Source organism: Mus caroli, unplaced genomic scaffold (genome assembly GCF_978045245.1).
Source record: "Mus caroli unplaced genomic scaffold, Mus_caroli_1 scaffold_13, whole genome shotgun sequence".
NCBI lineage: Eukaryota > Metazoa > Chordata > Mammalia > Rodentia > Muridae > Mus > Mus caroli.
Window position 1 is genome coordinate 93,581,528 of NW_028227268.1, and position 19,071 is coordinate 93,600,598.

Here is a 19,071-nt window from a genome sequence, read left to right on the forward strand (position 1 = left end):
CAAGTATTCACTTATTTTTCTCATATCTGTTATTTCCTTTTCATCCCCATTTCAGATGATGTTCAAGGTATTCTTTTTTAACTCCAGGCATAGCTAAAATCATCCCAAACTCAGGTTTCTAGGTTCTCCTCCAGCTTTTACTAAACCACAGATGGCCTTCTGAACCCACCACTACTTATTATTACTACCTACTTTAAACATCAAACCAATACAACCTGGCCCAGAGCATCTTGTCATAAAACCCCAGAGAACCTCAAAACTGGAACCCTATAAATCACACAACAGAATAAAAACTTAGAGGCAGTTTCTTACCTAGTCAAAATCAGAACATACTAGAACTAAGGTGTGAAGCCTAGATTGTTTTCCAAATCTGCCCAATTATAAAATGATGACAGCAGATTGCCAGGCCCTGGAGAGCTTGTTTTGATAGAATCACAGGACTCTTTCCTGTGAACCAGAGAAGCCTCAGGAACTCTGACCTAGGCCTTCTAACCTTCTATCATCTTTGAGCCTACAAATCTGTCAACCATTATCCTAATACAGTCTACACTCTATCCAGGAAATTCTAGTCACTGTGTTAACAATGTCTTCTTAGTGCTTATAAAGCAGGTGTGATTGGAAAGGAAGGAAAACTATGGGGGTGGGAAGAGAAAGGAGCTCCTTCCCCTGGTGAAGCCTCCTACAAACTAAGAATCAAGAATCCCAACATACTTATTTAACATTTGCAATTTTTTTAGGAATCTCGTCAAAAGCCCCACTTACAAACAAAAGGGCATGTCCTAACCCCTGGTGCAATCCTAAAGTCCTGACTTTATCTTATTAGGTTTGAGCCCATCCAAGGAACTATCATATCAGACAGTCTCTAAGCTCATATATAGAAAGTTTCTGAGCAATCCTTTGAGATGTACCTGAGAGCCACCAAAATGCACATGCCTGCTGTATTTTCTTCCCAGGCACCTTTCTGTTAACCTCTTCTTTTGGTCCTAAAATTCTTTTCTATGGTGTTGTCTAAAAAAGAACTTGCAGGTTGCCCTGGGTTACTTGTGGAGTTGTCTCTGCTGCTGACAGTTACGTCATTCTTCCACCCAACTGACCTAGACTTGCAAGTCTTCCCATCTTAATCTAAGTTTTCCATATAACCTCAATAATGAAATATTACAGATTTCTTTGTCAAAATATTCTGCTAATGAACAGAAAATAGTAAGACTGTAACAACACCAATTATAATACTCTCCTTGCCTAAAGGACTGGATATCTAATGAGCAAAAACAAAGATCACCCAAACAACAAACACATTTAAAACTTCACCAAAACAAAAACAAAGCCAGACATGAATCAGAATATTTGTTACTGCTGACAGCTTTGGGAAGGGAGTCTGAGAGCCCAAGAATGCAGGTATGGGGGACCAGGTCTAAGTATATATATTTTAAGTTTACCCTTGTAGACACCTCAGGTTAGGTTCCTCACTTTTTCACAGTAAGGAAAAAAACATTCACCTCAGGCATCTCAGTGGTTTGTTTCTGATTTAAATCTCACTATATAATCTTTAGCATTAGCAGCTGATACAGGAAACACTAAAATGTAACAACACCTAGATAAAAAAAAAAATAGGTTGGTCTGATTTACTCAGACAAGGGTTAAAAACAAAAGACACGAAAAGTATCAGTCAACCAGATTTACAAACAAATAAAGCCAGGATCGGCAGAGAGACTCAAGAGTGATTCTGAATTGTTTAAGGGTCTTTAATAGTTAAATCTATCATAAAAGATTCTACTGCATCTTATCTTATAAGAGCTTAACATTTTAATACTCTACAATTGAAGTCGTTCATGCAGAGATTTGAAAGTTGCAGGATGGGCCCTACTGTGGCTTCTCACCCACTTTATTATCAAGTATCTTTCTACTTACCAAAAACTAGCACATTGATTCACTTCGTTTTTAATATTTATGGATAAGCTAAAGAAGTCCTTTATATTAAGCTTTTTAATGAAATCCCTTTTTAAAGCTCACAGCTGTTTTCCCCTTTATATTGAATAAAGGACCCTTAACAAAGACTCATATGAATTCAATGTTAAAATCACCTTTCCCCCACATTTTTTTTTTAACTGATCGGTTTTGGTTTTGTTTTTAAAGCAGGTCACTGCAGCTAGTCAGCTACAGAAATGTTTATCTCAGCCACTTAAAAACAGTTCTAACAATTTTTAAGACAACTTATTCTAGACGGTCAGATAAACAACTCACTCTTGCTTACTTGGTCTCTCTCTCTTATTACATAGCAGTTGTCAAGCTACATAACAAAGTGTTGTTGAAATATTCAATAGTCGATATTTTACTACTACTTTGCAGGCTTAAATTCTTCACAATGAATCACTGAGATTTTAAAAAATCTGAGTTCTCAAGGGGGGGGGAAGGGGATCAAGATCACTAATTGGTTATTACAAGGACAAAGGTTAGTACTTTAAATTTGGGTATACATTTAAAACTATGTACACATCTGAATAGTTTCAGTTACATAAAAATTAAAATGCATTCAAGTAAGAACTTCAAATGTTCACTTTTGATTTTCAAAGAGACAATGCAATTCTGCTACCTACAAACCTAGGGATAGATCTCAGGCACACCAGCTGAGCTTTATTTAAAGTCATCACGAAATGCCATGACTACAGAAGAATGTAATGGTTATTATACATTCCTCACACCAAAGTGACCGGCAAATGAGATGTTAATCCCATACCAATTTCAACGCGCAAGATTAGAAAAGAAACAACAGACAGGTCTAAAATTACTAAACCAAACACCAGTGAAAAAGAATGACATCTTTCCTGCACACAATCAACTGTAAAAAACACCAGAGGCAGCTGTTTTATGTTAATCTTAAGCATTACATGATCACAGGCTCCACTTTCAATCCTGAATATATCTAAACTACAAAGCTTACCCACAGAAATCTTACTGGTTACATAAAAAGGAGTAAAAGATTAAAAGACATACCCTTGTCCTTCCAACGTTTCTTCTGATCGTCCATTTCTTGCCACGATCTGCCCTCCAGCACCAATTACAAATTATGCATACTAACAGAAAAGCTGTAAATTGCAAAATTCTCCCTGAGACATGAGATACCCGTTTGCTCAACCTAAGCCTGCAGTCCCGGCTGAACCACTGGAGTCACCTGATGTCTTTGGGGTGTGGAGCAAGCTGACGCAGTACAATCTGTAACTAGGCTACTAATACCCAGACATTAATGCTTTCCTTCTATCTGTTCATTGTCTTAGCCATTTGCTTGCTGATCTTGCCAAATGGAGCTACTTTGCAGGGAAGGAGGCAGCTACCAAAAGAAAACTCCCTCAACAGAGCCAACCACTAAATATACCTGAAACACACAGAACTAGGTCTGCACTCACAGACTTGACTTCTCTTTATTAGGGACAGTTCAATTGTGCTGCTGTGTTTCAGTTTTACTTGAAACTCTAAAATCAACAGTTAACCCACAAGACAGAAATGGACTAATCCAAATGGGTTAATAACTTCAATTTCAAGGTTGCCAATTGCCTTTTTTCTGGGTTTACTGAGGCTTAGAAAACTCATATTTTGCATCCTGGAAGGTATGATCAGGTTTAAAAAAAATCAATATCGTTATTTGTTTATTAAATTAATTACTTCAGTGGAGACATTTTCAGTTTCAGTAACCTAAGTTTGTTTTTTCCTTTACATTTCTAAAAATCTAGATTCCTCCCAATCTAGATTAATTGTTACCTGTTCCAATTCAATCTTTTAATAAATTCTCAACTACCTACCATTGCAATAAATCTTTGGCTGAGAGAGAAACAGTCATGTACTAATAACTATATCATTTACCCCATGAAAATGGCATAATTTAATAGCCATAAAAATAAATGGTTCCAGAATTTCTAATTTTTTCAAAATTTATTAATCTTTCAGTCATTCCAGTGTGTCTTTCTAATGTTCTACAACTGATTTTTACCTGATGCTAAATTTGCCTAAGCAGAAAAGGAAATGAACAGTGCCAATTCAATCAGCTAAAATATATTTAAATACATATGGCATACCAAGATGTAATGTATATAATCAATGCATAAGAGTACATGCATCTCATGACTGTAACCACACTGAAATGGGGACATCTTCCTGAAATTTGCTCACTATGTGGGCTGCAAAACCTTGCAAAATCCTTAAGTGTTCAGAATGCCAATTACTCATTTTTAAGTCCCTCTTGCACAGTTATAAAAGCAGTTTTACTTGCTGAGACCTTATATGATATAATTATTATTCTGAGAACACTGTCACCACCATATTACATCAAAGATGAAAATGTGTGACCTCTTCACCTAACGGTTTAGCATCCAAAACTGTTCAAAGAATACAGAATACTTCTAAGACAGTATTTTTTAAATGAACTCTTTCAAACTGACAGACAAGGACAGGGAGTGTAGTTAACTTGTAAAGTGTATGCCTAACAGGATCAAGGCATGGGTTCTAATCTGAGCTCCACTAGAACAAAAACACCAGAAGACAGTAGTTACCTTCAAATTACATATTTTCTAAGGTAAACGTATTCAGCATATATGTAACTCATATATTTATAATACTTCACTTGTCTGCTAATTTTAAGGTGCCAAGAATGTGTGTGTGACAATCCACTCATATGAATATTAAATGTACTTTTCATACTGTAAGCTTTTATTTAAGAAAGCAAATTAAAAGCCTTAAGTTCAAGAAGTTTTTGCAGAATGATTATCAATTCTTTAGTTTTAATTATTACAATTTATGGTAAGTACAGAGAAAAGCTAACTCATAGGTACCAGCTGACATTTTTACCCACTTCTTTCTCAGTGTTTTAAAACTGCAGTTTTTAAGTTAGCCAAGCAAAAATATTTTAATCTGAAAAGCCAACAAGCAAAATTTATGAGTACACAATTTATGGGTCATACTTTCTCATCAAACTTCATCTAAATGAATTTAAATACCAACCTTTAAAGAATAAAATTCTCTCAAGAATAGTCCTCAAATAATAAACATGCAAACCAACTGGCAACATGATGCTTTGAATATTTGGTGTAGTATTCTATTTTCTCCTTACAGAATGCCAAAGGAAGAGTCACAGATCAAACTTGTAAATATAATGCTAAAAAATAAAACCAACGACCTACAAGGTCTTCAACTCACTTCTAAAGAGTACGATGATCTAAAATTACCTACTTTCAATGTCTCTCTTAACTTAGTCAAAACACTTTTTTTTTACAATGCATGGTTAACTAAGAAAAATATAATTAAGTTGCTAATTAAAAAAATCTCTGAAAGTGTTCATAAAAAAATAGTAATGAAGTAGCATGTGTGAGTTTTGGTTTTGTTTGTTCACTGCCTGGGGAGCATTTTTTTTTTTTTAATTAATTTTGTATCTATTTGGAAGGATTTTAAGCACAAGAGAACTGTCTCAAAGCAGATGTGAAAGCCCAGAATGGTACAGACCTTTAAACCAGCATTGGGAAAGTAGTCAGGTAGCATTCTCTGAGTTCAAGGCCAGCTAACACTATATAGGTATGTTTGTTTCAAAAAAGAAACAAAACCACCTAGTTAGTAAGCCCATGCTGGTGTTCACCTCATCCTGCTCTCTCAAACTCCTTCCACTTCTTTTACTTTTAATGCCAGCAAAATTTTTGGTTTGTTTTGCTTTTTCCCTCTCTTTTTTCTTTTCAATCTTCAAAGGCACAGGAAAATTTAAAAGGAAAGAAGGAAGGAAGGAAGGAAGGAAGGAAGGAAGGAAGGAAGGAAGGAAGGAAGGAAGGAAGGAAGGAAAGAAGGAAGGAAGGAGAAAAGGAAAAGGAAAGGGGAAGAAGGGGAAAAAGAGGGAAGGGGAAGAAGGGGAGGAAGAGAAAGAAGAGGAAGGGGAGGAAGAAGAGGAAGGGGAGGAAGGGAGAGAAGGGGAAGGGAAAAGGAAAAGGAAGGAAAAGAGAAAAAGGAGAAAAGAGAAAAGAGAAAAGAGGAGAGCAGCCATTTACTTTGCTTGCATATTGTTTTGGGAAGCTACGATTTAGACACCTATTAACAATGGAGAGCCCGAATCTTTTATTAATATGAAACAGTGACAGTTACACAGCAGTCTTGAAACTAAATTTAGAATTCTAAGCACACAGAGGTACCAAAACTAGATGTTTTTTTTACTGCTGAGAGACATTCACAACCATAAACCCGACCATATGCTGTGATCTAATGCCCCCTATGGACTAAAAGTCAGTACTTCAACAATGGTGAACTCAATATTCAAAAATGGAATAGGATTTGAAATCTAAAAAATTAATAACATTCAAAATGACAAAAAAAATTGAGCATTTTGAAACTCTTTTAACCACATCACATAGCAATTTCAATATATGAATATTAAAAATCAGAGAAATTGAAAATGTTTCTCTTGCACCAGGAGGTTAAATCAGAATATGATGGGAATAAAAATAACTCTGCAAGAATCCAGACAATTATAAATAAATCAGAACTAAAAGTAAAAATAAAAGAGTACTAAAAAATGAAACAGGCTTTCCTTTGTGAAGTCAAACTGACATGCCTCATCAAATATGAGACCTCGAATGCAATGACCTCGAATGCACAAGCGCGCGCACGCGTGTGTGCGCGCGTGTGTGCGTGTGTGTGTGTGTGTGTGTGTGTGTGAGAGAGAGAGAGAGAGAGAGAGAGAGAGAATGTTAAAGACCCAAAGTATTTCTAAACTTACAATTTAAAAATTAAGTCATTAGGCCTTTTACCTTAACAGAAACACATCTTCAGGGTCATTTCAGAATGCTTATAGCATAGTTCAAGTATTTAATTCTGTACAAAATGTCAAAATTCAAAATAGTTTATAAATTTGTTTTTAAAAATCTTCGGCAAGTGTGAAATTTTGTGACCAACCACATTTATTCAGTATGGTTACTTATCAAATATTCCATAGGAATGGTTTTACCATTACCCACACTAGATGGCACCAACACCCAAAATCTGCATTTGATTGCCTAACCAACCACTGGGAAGCTATTCTCAATCATCCAACAGTTGAATGGTTGCCTGGCACCAGGAGGCTAGATCAGAATATGATGGGAATAAAAATAACTGCGAAAATTCAGACAATTATAAATAAATTGGAACTAAGTAAGAATAACATTACAAGTGGTTAAAGAAAGAAAGAAACAGGCGCCCTTTGTGAAGTCAAACTGTCCCCGGATTCCAAGCATAAAAGCCTTGATAAACATAAGACTATGCACCCTGCACATAAAAATAAGATCAAAATCGAAAAATGAACAAAGGTTGAACAAGCAATTCATAAAAACCAAAGCACAAATGACCAATAAATGTCTGAAATCCTAGCTTTGGTAGTGACACACAGGAAGGTAATAAAAGGCATATATATAAATAAGAAAGGAAGTAGTTAAGAAAAAAATCCTATTTTCAAGTGTTACAATTCTATATATCAGAGACCCTTGAGACTCCACAAGAATGCTGATAATCTGATAAACACCTTCTACAAAATAATTAGGATTCAAAGTTAGCATTAAAAAGATACAGTAGACTATCTACACACCATCAAAAGGCACACTGAACAAGAAACAATGTAGTGAAAAGCATTTAATCTCGCACTCAGGGTGTAGAGGCAGGAAGAATTAAACTCATGGCCAATCAGATTTACACAGGGAGGGTTCCAGGTTCCCCACCAGGGCTGCATAGAGAGAAACTGTTCCAAATTTTAAAACCCTTAGAATAAACCTAACAAAGAAAGTTAAAAACCGCTAGGCGTGGTGGCGCTCACCTTTAATCCCAGCAATTGGGAGGCAGAGGCAGGCAGATTTCTGAGTTCGAGGCCAGCCTGGTCTACAAAGTGAGTTCCGGGGCCATACAGGCTATACAGCCCTGTCTTGAAAAACCAAAAAGAAAGTTAAAAACCTCTACCGTGAAAACCTTTAAGACACTAAAGAATAAAACTGAAGTAATGGGGCTGGAGAGATGGCTCAATGATTAACATTTGGATCACAGTGCTGTTTCCAAAATCAACTTGATAGCTCACAACCATCTTTAACTCCAGCTCCAGGAGATTCAATACACCCTAACCTCCCTGGCACCAGGAACTCATATGATGCATATATATAGAGGCAATACAGGCAAACACTCATACACATAAAATAAATCTGAAGAAACCCAAGTAGTTGGGCACACCTGTGGAGGATTTTCTTGATTTGATCATTTGAGATGGGAAGACCCACCTTAAACCTGGATTATCTGATGGTGGAAGAAGATTTACCCTAAATCTGGGCCAGCCTGCATAAAAAGACATGAAAGAAGGAAGCTTTTGCTTTTTGCCTCCTTATCCTGTCTCCCTGGCAAGTTCATCTATCCCGTTACTAAGGCACTAATACCTCTGGTGGTATTAGAATCTACTTCTGTGAGATTCCAACATAGACTCAAGACCTCTGAAGGAATTACCTGGACTCTGCAAAAGACTGAGATGGCTAAGACTTTCAGTCTTATAACCAGATCCTTGGCCTTTCTTTCAAGAGATAACCATTGTTGGACTACCTGGACCACAGCCTGTAAGCTACTTGAACAAAACCGTATGTGTAGTGTGTGTGTGTGTGTGTGTGTGTGTGTGTGTGTGTGTGGTGTGTGTACATGCCAAAGTTACATGAGAACAAAGTTTTTTGTCTCCCCCACTCTCAAAGAAAAGAAATCTAGGATAGTACTTCAAACAACCAAGCCAAAGCAATAAGTACCTGCTTTTAATAGATGCTTATTGTAATTAAGAAAAATATCAAGCTGAAAAATCTAAACTTCATTCCTTTTACAGTAAAGGAAGTCAACATCTATCTAGATGTGAGAAAGACTAGAATTCATGTCATCCAAATTATACAAACACTTCCTGTGAATTTTATGAAATATACACACTTGTTATGTTGTTTTGTTTTGTTGGTTTTTTTTTTTTTCCTCCAAGACAGGGTTTCTCTGTGTAGCCTTGGCTGTCCTGGAACTCACAATAGACCAGTCTAGCCTTAAACTCAGAGAATCTGCCTGCCTCTGACTTCCAAGTGCTAGGATTAAAGGCTTACACATTTGTTACGTGCAAATTATGTTCTATTCCTCTAGTGAGAATGGACATAGCAGCTAATGCTAAGTTTAAAAATTACTGACAAGCTGGGCAGTGGTGGTGCAACCCAGCACTCATGAGTCTGAGGAAGGTGGATTTCTGAAAATTCGAGGATAGCTTGATCTACAGAGCAAGTTCCAGGACAGCCAGAGCTACACAGAGAAACTGTCTCAAAAAAACAAAAACAAACAAAAAAAACCGACATGGGAATGCTAACTAAGTTGATCACTGCAAAGTTATCAAATTATCACATCATACCCTAAATATATCTATAATTTTTTTTCAGTTAAAAACCAACTTAGAGTTTCTAAAAATGTGGTGGGAAATATGGCTCAGAAGTTAAAACACCTTCCACACAAACAAGCATCAGTCTGCATCTTAGAACCACAAAAAGCCAGATGGGCACAGTGACCCACCTGTAATCCCAGCATATGGGAAGCAGATAGGGTCCCTAGAACAGACTGGCTAGCCATATGTGAGACCTGCTTCAATATGAGGTAGAAAGTGGTTGCAGATGATTCCCAACATCAACCTCAGGGGCACACACATACGCTGTCACTATCTCCACATACATACAAGGGAGGAAAAGGTTGAGCTAAATGATTTTCTTGAAAATACTGTTTCCTAGCCTTCAGAGGCACTGCTGCTCTCTAATCCTTTTCATTCCAAACTAGGGGCTATAGATCTTAGGTTTACCAAAATCAAACTAAGAACATATGACTAGAGTTGAGTTTTGGGAGGTAGCATGAAGTTAGAAGGCAATTTCACAGGTATTTCAATACTGCCTATATACCTGCTTCTCCCTACCCTTACCTCACCGTATTATTGTGCATGTTTACAGTTTCCCCTAGGGCACGTTAACATGCTGCTTGAAACCTACTGATCCTGAGCCATCTCTACTAATCCTTCATTTTTTACAAAGCATTCCTTCTTTCACCTCCCTTTCCTTAAAACCTCACTCTTCTTTGACATTGCTTTCCCTGTGGTGCTTCTAAAATCAAGGCTGCTTACTTTCCCATACTTTGCACAACTCTCTGCTATCTAATGCTGCTTCCAGATCATTTTAGAAGCCTGGCTAGGTCACACACTATCTTTTCTTACTGCTTTTGTCTATTCTCCCCATCAGTTACCCAAAAGCCTTAAGACTCTTGTCCTTGTTTGTTTGTTCTTACGCCTTGGGAGGAGGGAGTGTGCATGCCTGCTCATTTAAGTACATCATATAGACACCACAGGTTGTTTACTGAGACAGGATCTTTTTGCCCAACCCTGAACTTAATGACTCTAGTAGTCTAGTAGTCTAGCTAGCAAGCCTGTCCAGGAGATTCCACTTTCTGCCTTCAGCATGCTGTACCTGCAAGTTTTATGTGGGTGGGTGCTGGGGATCTGAACTCTGGCCATATACTTTTATCAAGTGATGCATCCACTGAACCATTTCCCCAGTCCCTTTTCCCTTACTTACCATAATGTCTACCTGAAGTCCTGTCATTATTCTAAGCAGCATATGCAATGCGGTCACCTCTTGGCCTCAGCAACTTTCTTAATGGTCAAACCTTGGTCATGGAGCTGCTTTTGCAGTAAAATTCTAAACTCAATACCCAACACATACATCTTACTAACTATGTTTCCCAAAACATTCTAAGAGTCACATTTTTCTTCCTAACACTTTTGGTTCTTAGACCTAATCTGGACCTACAATCTGGACCTACAATTCACTCTCTTTCTATCAACTTCCTATTCACTTCAACCTGGATGCCAGCCCATCATTTCAATGACTTCAAACTACTTCATTCCTATTATTCTCAACTCTCTTGGCTCACTGTCCTTCTACTGGCCCATGCAACAAAACAGAACTACCCCAAATAAGACCTGTTACATTCTCTGATCCCATATCCAGACTACTTAGCACATTGAAAGTCACTGGGCAGAGGGTATAGCTCAATAAATAGCGCACTTGCCTAGACTGCTGTCCCAAGGCCCTGAGCAAACTCTTTAACACGCTGCCCTTGCTGCCTCTAGTTGGAATAATTTCATACTTACTTTGCCAAATATGTTTCAACTTATTCTCGGCAAATACCTCCTATACTGCTTTAACATTATGATCAACCGAGTCCCTCAGTTTCAGACGCAAAACCCTCCCGAGCATTATCAATACCCATCCAGATTTCTTTCTACCCACTACATGCAGTATTCTTTCTTCCTCTACAAAGCCAATCCCTTCACTTAAACTCTGGAGTTTACCCTGGCATCTATGTACATTTTAACTATTAACTATTAGCACCTATTAACTGATCCTCCTAAAGTGAGTGGGGAGGAGAATCCCCTCTTCGATTCCATATTCCATTCCTCTGCTGGCTAACATTTTTCCCTCTTGTTCTTGTTCTGTTATCAAAATGGAGTCTGTCTGCATCCCGGTTGCACGCACTGACATCACGCCCTTCCCTCCTTTTTCAATCCTCAGCTCTTAACATGTTGCCCATTTATCTTCGCATTCTGATTTTCCCTTGTTCCTATCTGTGGCTTTAATTTTAAGCTCCAAGTTCATCGCAAATTATGCATTAATAGCCAGACAAGTTGTTTCAAAGTTTCTTAGATATGGTATTAATAATTGTCTCAATACTAACATATTCAAATTAATCTTCTTCCAAACCCATTTTATTTTCTCATGTGCCCCCACCTTTGTTTTTCATGTTGCTAACTCACACATGACAGGCACCCAGAATCTCGGCACTTCTCTCTATATCCTCCAAACAGGAAGTCTCCATGCCTGATTCATTATCTGAATATTCAGAATCGCCTCTTGTAACAGAATTAATATCTATACTCGTCTGAAGCTAGCTGTCTCTAATATGTAAGTAAATACAACATAACTGCTACTAGAAAACACAGCTAACAGAATGCCAAGTTTTTTTAAAAAAGCATTCAAAACAAGCATAGCAAATGTTGAGTCAAAAGTATAAATGAGGGCTGGTGAGATGGCTCAGTGGTTAAGAACACTGGCCACTGGAGGCTCTTCCAGAGGACCTAAGTTCAATTCCCAGCAACCACATGGTGGTTCAAGACCATCTATAAAGGGATCTGATGCCCTCTTCTGGCATGTAGCTATATATGCAGACAGAGCACTCCCACACTTAAAAATACATAAACAGAGCTTTTCATAAGTTGATAGTATGTTTCAGTAATTACTTTCTTGAGAAAAATCTATACTTAGTATTTCTAGCTTCATACCTCTCACTAGAAAAATGATGTATCTTATATAAATACCAAAAGCAAGCAACAGAAACGGTCTTGTTTCGCAAATTTGGCATGAAATCATATCTAAGATAAAAATAAACACATATGAAAATATTGTTTTAATATCCCTTGCTTGTCACAGCAGCAGAAAACACTGAAGAAAAGAATGCATCATGAAAGATAATTATACTAATTTTTTTCCTGGTTCCATTGATGCAATGTTAACTATGGAAAAGCCTACTGTAAAGATGAGTGTTAAGTAGAAGTGAGGTGGGAAGAAATAACAAAAACCTTTTGTATTCTTGGTTTTTGCAACAAATTCACAAGAATCCTTTTACTTTGGGCTCCTGATTGCAGTTGAGACTATATTGTACTACCTGGTTAGAACAGAAACTTCTTTTCTTAATCATTTTCTATTTTAGATTTTTTGTGTATGAGTGTTTCACCTGCATGTGTGTGTGCGTGTGGATTAAATGTGTCTGTTGCCCATAGAGGTCAAAGAGGGCATCAGATCCCTTAGGACTGGAGGTATAGCCGATTGTGAGAGACCACATCGGTGATGGGGAAGCGAACTTAAGTCTTGTAGAGGGTAAAAGATCAGCAAGTGCTCTTAGCTACTGAGCCATCTTTCCAGCCCCACAGAACTAAAACTGAACTAGTAAAAAAGATTCTCATCAACATGACACATTAGACATGATACATTATAAATGTTATGTCATTAAATGTTATCTGTGTTCCATAGTAAACCAAGAAGTTGGTGAGACAGTGCATGGATTATTACCTGAAGTTTTATTCAGCTCTGCTGACAATACAGCTGTCAGGGATCTGTCCTCTTTCTCTGTATCAGAAGGAAGTTTTTCCTCTGCTTCTTTCGTAAGTACTTTGGGTTTAACTATGTTGCCCATTTCTATTTGAGATTCCAAAGCAGAAACATTTGGAAGCAATAAGGACACCTTAGATACACTGGACCTACTTTTGGAGACTTCATCTGAGACATGTACTTCATCTTTAGGAGATGTATTCTTGAAAGAAAGGTCACAGGGCAATTCTGAGCAAGGCAACGAATTGGCCCCGCCCTGGACATTAGCAACTTCACTTCTTTTGTTGGATACTTCTAGGTCAGTGTACCCCTTGGCTAATTTAGGAGAATCATCTTTAGCACTGACAAATGTGGGAAACTCATCTATTATCTCAATGGGAGAGGAATCTGAAAATGTTTCACTTTCTTTCATTTTGTCTTCCTTAGAAGAAAGTAAGTCATCATTGGAATAAATTGCAGCATTAAACTCTTCCATTTGCAAGGAAATTGTCTCCTTTTTGGTCAATGTTGGAATTTCATTAGATGCAGCATCTTTTGTAATATGTAAATTGGGCTGAAAAGACTCTAAATATGGCTTTCCTACCTCCTGAGGTGAAGCACTAAGTCTCTCATGTTTGTGTTGTGTTACTGTCTCAGACACTTCAGTGAGACTCTCCTTCATGAGCATCACAGCCTCCTCTTGTGTTTGTGGGACTTCAGGAATTGAATCATCACTAAATAAGTCAACTGGTTCAGATTCGGGTGAGGAATCATCCACGAGCTCACAGTGATCAGGCACCGACTTCTCAAATTTTGCTATTTCTGAATAGTTAGAGAACTCTGGGCTTGGCTCAGTGGAGAGCTTTGTTTCTTTAATTAAATCACATGCAATGGATATATAAGGAGCTTCTGCTTCCTGAACAGCTGCATTAAAACTTTCAGGCTCTTTAATTTCTTCCTTTGCGTCCGATGTTTTTAGTGCTACACTCATGGCTTCTTCATATGGTGGGGGATTTTCAGGCTCAAGCTTTACACTGTCATAACTAACTGGAGACGGTACTTCTAGTGGGGATGCACTGGGCTGCGCTACAGAAGCACCAGTGCTTGGAAGGAGAGAATTTAACGGTGCTTCCATAACAATATCAGGCAAAACTGGTGACGGAGTAGCTTCAGCTTCCTCAAATGATGGGCAAAGCTGTGCTGTGGGGTAAATTGACTCTTGTATAGCTTCTGATGTCTGGACCAAGTCCACTTTTGTTTCATAAGCAATCTTTGTACCTGTGGCTTCATTCAGTTCACTTTCACATGCTTCCTGAACTAAATCTGGTGTTAGACCTTCAGGCATGTTTGCCACTACTGCCTCAGTCCCCTTTGATAAATTATCTGTTGTGACATAATCTGCCTCAGAATCATGTATTGCTACAAGGAAAGGATTTGACGTTTTGGGGCTAGTCTTCTCTGTTATAATTTGGGCCTTCCTTTCTTCTATTTTTTTTTCATCTGTTTTATTTTCTGAAGTGTGATCTTCTAACAAAGGGAAAATGTTTGCTGCAGTGCTCTCGGTTGCTGAGGCAAAGGAATCACAGGTGATGTATGCTCTGGAGCCGTCCTTCACAAGTTCTGGGGTACTGGGGAAAGAAGCGTCCTCATTTCTGCTTTCACTATCCTTCCCATGACTTTTTTGCTCCAGGCTATCTTCAAAGCATTTTTTGTCCACTTTACTTTCCATATTAGCTCTAGCAGCCAGCACATCCCTACTTCCCTCATAAGTATCTTTCACTTCCCATGCATGTTCAAATGGCTTAAAATCTGCATACTCTTCCCTCACAGGTGCTACCACTGACATTTTCATTTCATTAAAAATATCCATTGTCTTTTCTGGAGACATAACTCCGTCTTCTTTAACCACTTTAGTAAGGGTCGCAGGTGACTCTTGTGGATTATGAAGGGCTGCACTACAAACTAAATCCTCTTTGTCTTTACTCCTCACAATTACTTCTTCCTTAGTGTTTTCTACTAACATGGCTGACTCTCCTTTTGGGGAGCCATTGAAAGATGATCCCATTTCTGAGTATTCTAATACTGAAAACTCTGCTAACTCTCTATTTACAAATGGATTTGTTGCCCTCTCTGGCAATTCTCTAGAAGCTTCATTTAAAGTTTCTTCAATAGTTCCTTCTGTGGACGCCACTGCTGGTAAGTTACCAAGGTATCCGTGTTCTTTAAAAGAAACAGTTGAGAGAGGAGACAGAGAAGGAAGAGAGGCAGCAGTTTCAAACAGGACAGATGGGAAATCCTCTTGACCAGACGAAACAGTGTTACCTGGCTGCTCCTTCAAATCCATAATTTTCTCTGTGGCCATGGATAGAAAGGAAAATTAGAGAATGCCAGTGTTCTCAGAGCTAATGCAAGTATTATGACATATTAATAAAAGTGTTAGTAAACATTTATTATTAAATGAATATGAATAGCATTTAGTTAATAAATACACAGACTTGGATCATTACTGAAAATATGAACTATTGTCAATTTTAAAGAGTACATGGCTACTGTACAACACAGTTAACAATGTTTACAGCCAAGTGAAGACTCTAAATACTGTCACTACAAAGTAATTAAAAACAGCTAAGATGATGGATATGCTAATCAGCTAACCCTGACCATTCAACAATGAATAATGTATGGAATCATCACACTGTACCCTATAAATACAGTTATTAAAGTACCTAAAGAAAAAAAGAATAATGTGCAGTTTCAGAGGCAGTTACCTACTATGCAGAGATATAAATCAAATCTGAGAAAACTTGAGGTGTTACTAACTGGAAAAAGCTATTTCTAAATAGTTTAAAGAGACAGTAAGATTTGATGAGTGAGTACCCAGCTACATAGGCCAGACAGGGTACTGGATTATCAAAGGCAATGAGACAGGTATTCCATTACATAAAGGCCTGTGGCTATACAAAGGCAAACTATTTGAAGAAAATGAATGATTATGTAAATATAAACCAAGAGTCCAAGAATTCCTTATGAATTACAATTATGAATCAAATCCTGACCATGTCTCTCTTGGATGTAACATATTAAATGTAAATTTAGTCTTTTTTTTTCCCAGTAAAAACAACATTCTTGGACCAACATTGATTTCTAGTAAATGCAAAGTACTCTGTTGAGTTATCATTAGAGTGAGTTAGAATACAGAAGCAAAGGCTGGCAGAAAGAACTTGCCTGCAGAGGAGGGTATCACAGGCTCAGATGCAGCAGGAAGAGCAAAAAGGGTCTCATCTGAAAAACAAACAGAATACAACCTCAGCAGAAATTCAAGCAGGCTGGAGGAGTGAAAGCAAGAGACTAAGCAAGGGGAAGTTCACAATGAGCTAACCACATTTTAAGAGAAATGGCTAAGTTAGGCAGAAAGGAAGTAGGAAATAGTAACTAATATGACTGAATGTTAGTCATTGTTTAAGAGGCAATACAGCATGTTTATATTGAGTTTTGACCAAAGCGATTTTCCACACAGTATTATCACTTAATATACTTCATCCAAATCTTGTCCTACTCTGATCAAAACTTTTTAAAAGATTAAATATGATAAAATTAATAACTATTTTCAGTAATCATTTGTTCCTAGCATATGTTCCATTTAAAAGAGCACTTTCTGAGAATTACATTCTTTTACATTCTTCTCTTACAGTGCATGGCAGCACTGAACGGTACTGAAGATTTAAGTCATATGTGCCACTGTCCAAATGCCACTCAAAAATAAAAGCAGCCCTACTCTTATTATCATTAGTTACCTTCTCATTTGTTTTAAGTATTTTATACCCTACAAGTTACTTTACTTACCACCCTATTGTTATAATGGTGGTAATAGTTCCCCTTTTTATAAAAATTAAAAACAATCCAACAACAACAAAAACTAATTTCACAACTAGGCACTCCTATAATTAAGCTCCAATCTTTCCTACATAAAACACAGCAATGTTTGTGCCCTGGCCACATTCCCAGGTTAAATCTTTAACTTCCTACATTAGATGTCCAGACATAGCTTAGGGGAGGTGACCAGAGTTAGATGAGGTCCTGAAAATGAGGCTCCGACTCAATGTGATTACTGCCCTCTGGAAAAAGCTATTTCTAAATAGTTTAAAGAGACAGTAAGAGGAGATACCAGAGAGTATGCACAGAAAGCAAGCTACCAAGAGGTTGTCTCACAATAAAATCGACCTTGCTGACAAGCTAACTTGAATCTTCTCAATCTTTAGCAGTGTGAGAAATGTCTTGTTTTAGCTACCCATCTCACATTTTGTACTGTCATCTCAAGTAGACAATACAGTATTCATTACAGTGTTAACGTTGTATATGATATCTTTTGTACCTGTTCAGAAAACTAAAACATCTTCTGTTTTATAGTAGGGAAAGACTCCAGCACAGGACCACTTGGAATAATTCCAAGGATAACAGGAAAGATGACCACCCAATAAATTTGGAAAGACACTTCTACCAAGTAACAAATACAAGCTAAACAAGGCTGATTGTGTGTGAGTAAAATATATATATATAGTTAACAAACAAAAAAAAGGACTTGTCTTCCAAGTCCCCTTAATCAACAGGGGATAGCTAATTTCATAATGCTAAATACATTGTGACTAAAGCCCCACAAGGCACAATGTCACAGCATCCTTAGATGAGATAGATGGTGAGAAAAAAAAAAAAAAAACTGAAATGTTTAAAAAGGTCTCCATAATCCAGGCATGGCAGTGCATGCCTACAATCCCAACCTACTCATGAGACTGGAAAAGAGAGAATCCGCCAGGCAGTGGTGGCACACTCCTTGAATCCCAGCACTTGGGAGGCAGAGGCAGGCGGATCTGAGTTCAAGGCCAGCCTGGTCTACAGGGTGAGTTCCAGGACAGCCAGCGCTAAAAGAGAAACCTTGTCTTGAAAAAAACAAACGAATGAATGAATGAACGAGCGAACGAACGAACGAACGAACGAACGAACGAACGAACGAAAGAAAGAAAGAAAGAAAGAAAGAGGAGAATCACGTGAGTTCACACATTCAAGACCAGGTTCAACAGTTTGGTTAGACACTGGTCACAAACCACAAGCATAGTCACAACCAAAAACAGTAAAACAAGAAATAGGTAGGAAAGAACATCACCTAAACCAGAAAGCCAACAATTACTTAGGAAATTTTCTACGGTATGTACAACATGTACACATTTTTTAAATGTTATGTGTGACTCTCCTAGTTTCATTTCTGCTGATATAGTAAAACATCCTCACTGAAAGCAACTTGGGGAAGAAAGGATTCATTTAACTTACAATTCCAGTCCATAATTGTAGAGAAATCACAGCAGGAACAGCTAGTCACATCATAACCCGTCAAGAGCAAAAGAGAAATTATATGCATGCTTGCTTGGACTCAGCTCCATTTCTCTACTCCTAGAAATTTCAGGGACCTCTACATGGTACAACCTACACTGGATTAGGTCCTTCCACATCAATTAACTAAGACAATCCTGGATAGATACACACAGACCAACTTAACAGATATAGACAGCTCTGCACTAAGGCTCTCTTCCAGGGTGAATATAGGTTGTGTGAAGCTAACAAATGTTTGTTTGTTTGTTTGTTTGTTTGTTTAAAAAAAGAGTGCTTGGCCTTAGCACATCTTCCTTGACACTCTTGTGCCATGAGAGAGCAAAGTGACAGAAGAGAATACTCAGGCTCAAACATAGCTCAAGAGAAGATGAGGCAGATGTCCAAGTAAACTAGCTTGTGCACCCACAATGCCTACAGGAGCAGAAAAGATGCTCAAAGCCAGGCACAGTTGTTAGACTGCAGGCTGCTGTCGGTAATAAGTCTCAGTGGACCTGGAACTTCATCTTGCCCAGATCACCTA

At 37.8% G+C, this 19,071-nt stretch overlaps 1 protein-coding gene across 4 annotated transcripts in view; it reads right to left on the reverse strand.

Moving 5' to 3' along the window:
* Rtn4 (reticulon 4) overlaps positions 1 to 19,071 on the reverse strand; it is a 51,683-nt gene that overhangs the window by 20,695 nt on the left and 11,917 nt on the right. Inside the window, exons 2-3 of one of the 4 annotated variants that reach the window (XM_021176410.3) lie at positions 16,395 to 16,451; positions 13,152 to 15,521 (exon numbers count right to left, since the gene is read on the reverse strand). The exons of 1 other annotated variant lie outside the window; for it this stretch is intronic. In XM_021176410.3, coding sequence (XP_021032069.1) covers positions 13,152 to 15,521; positions 16,395 to 16,451 — 2,427 coding nt within the window. Of the gene's footprint in view, positions 1 to 2,991; positions 3,278 to 13,151; positions 15,522 to 16,394; positions 16,452 to 19,071 lie in introns of those variants that run through there. 2 more of the 4 variants (XM_085829050.1, XM_021176409.3) reach the window with 2 other exon arrangements.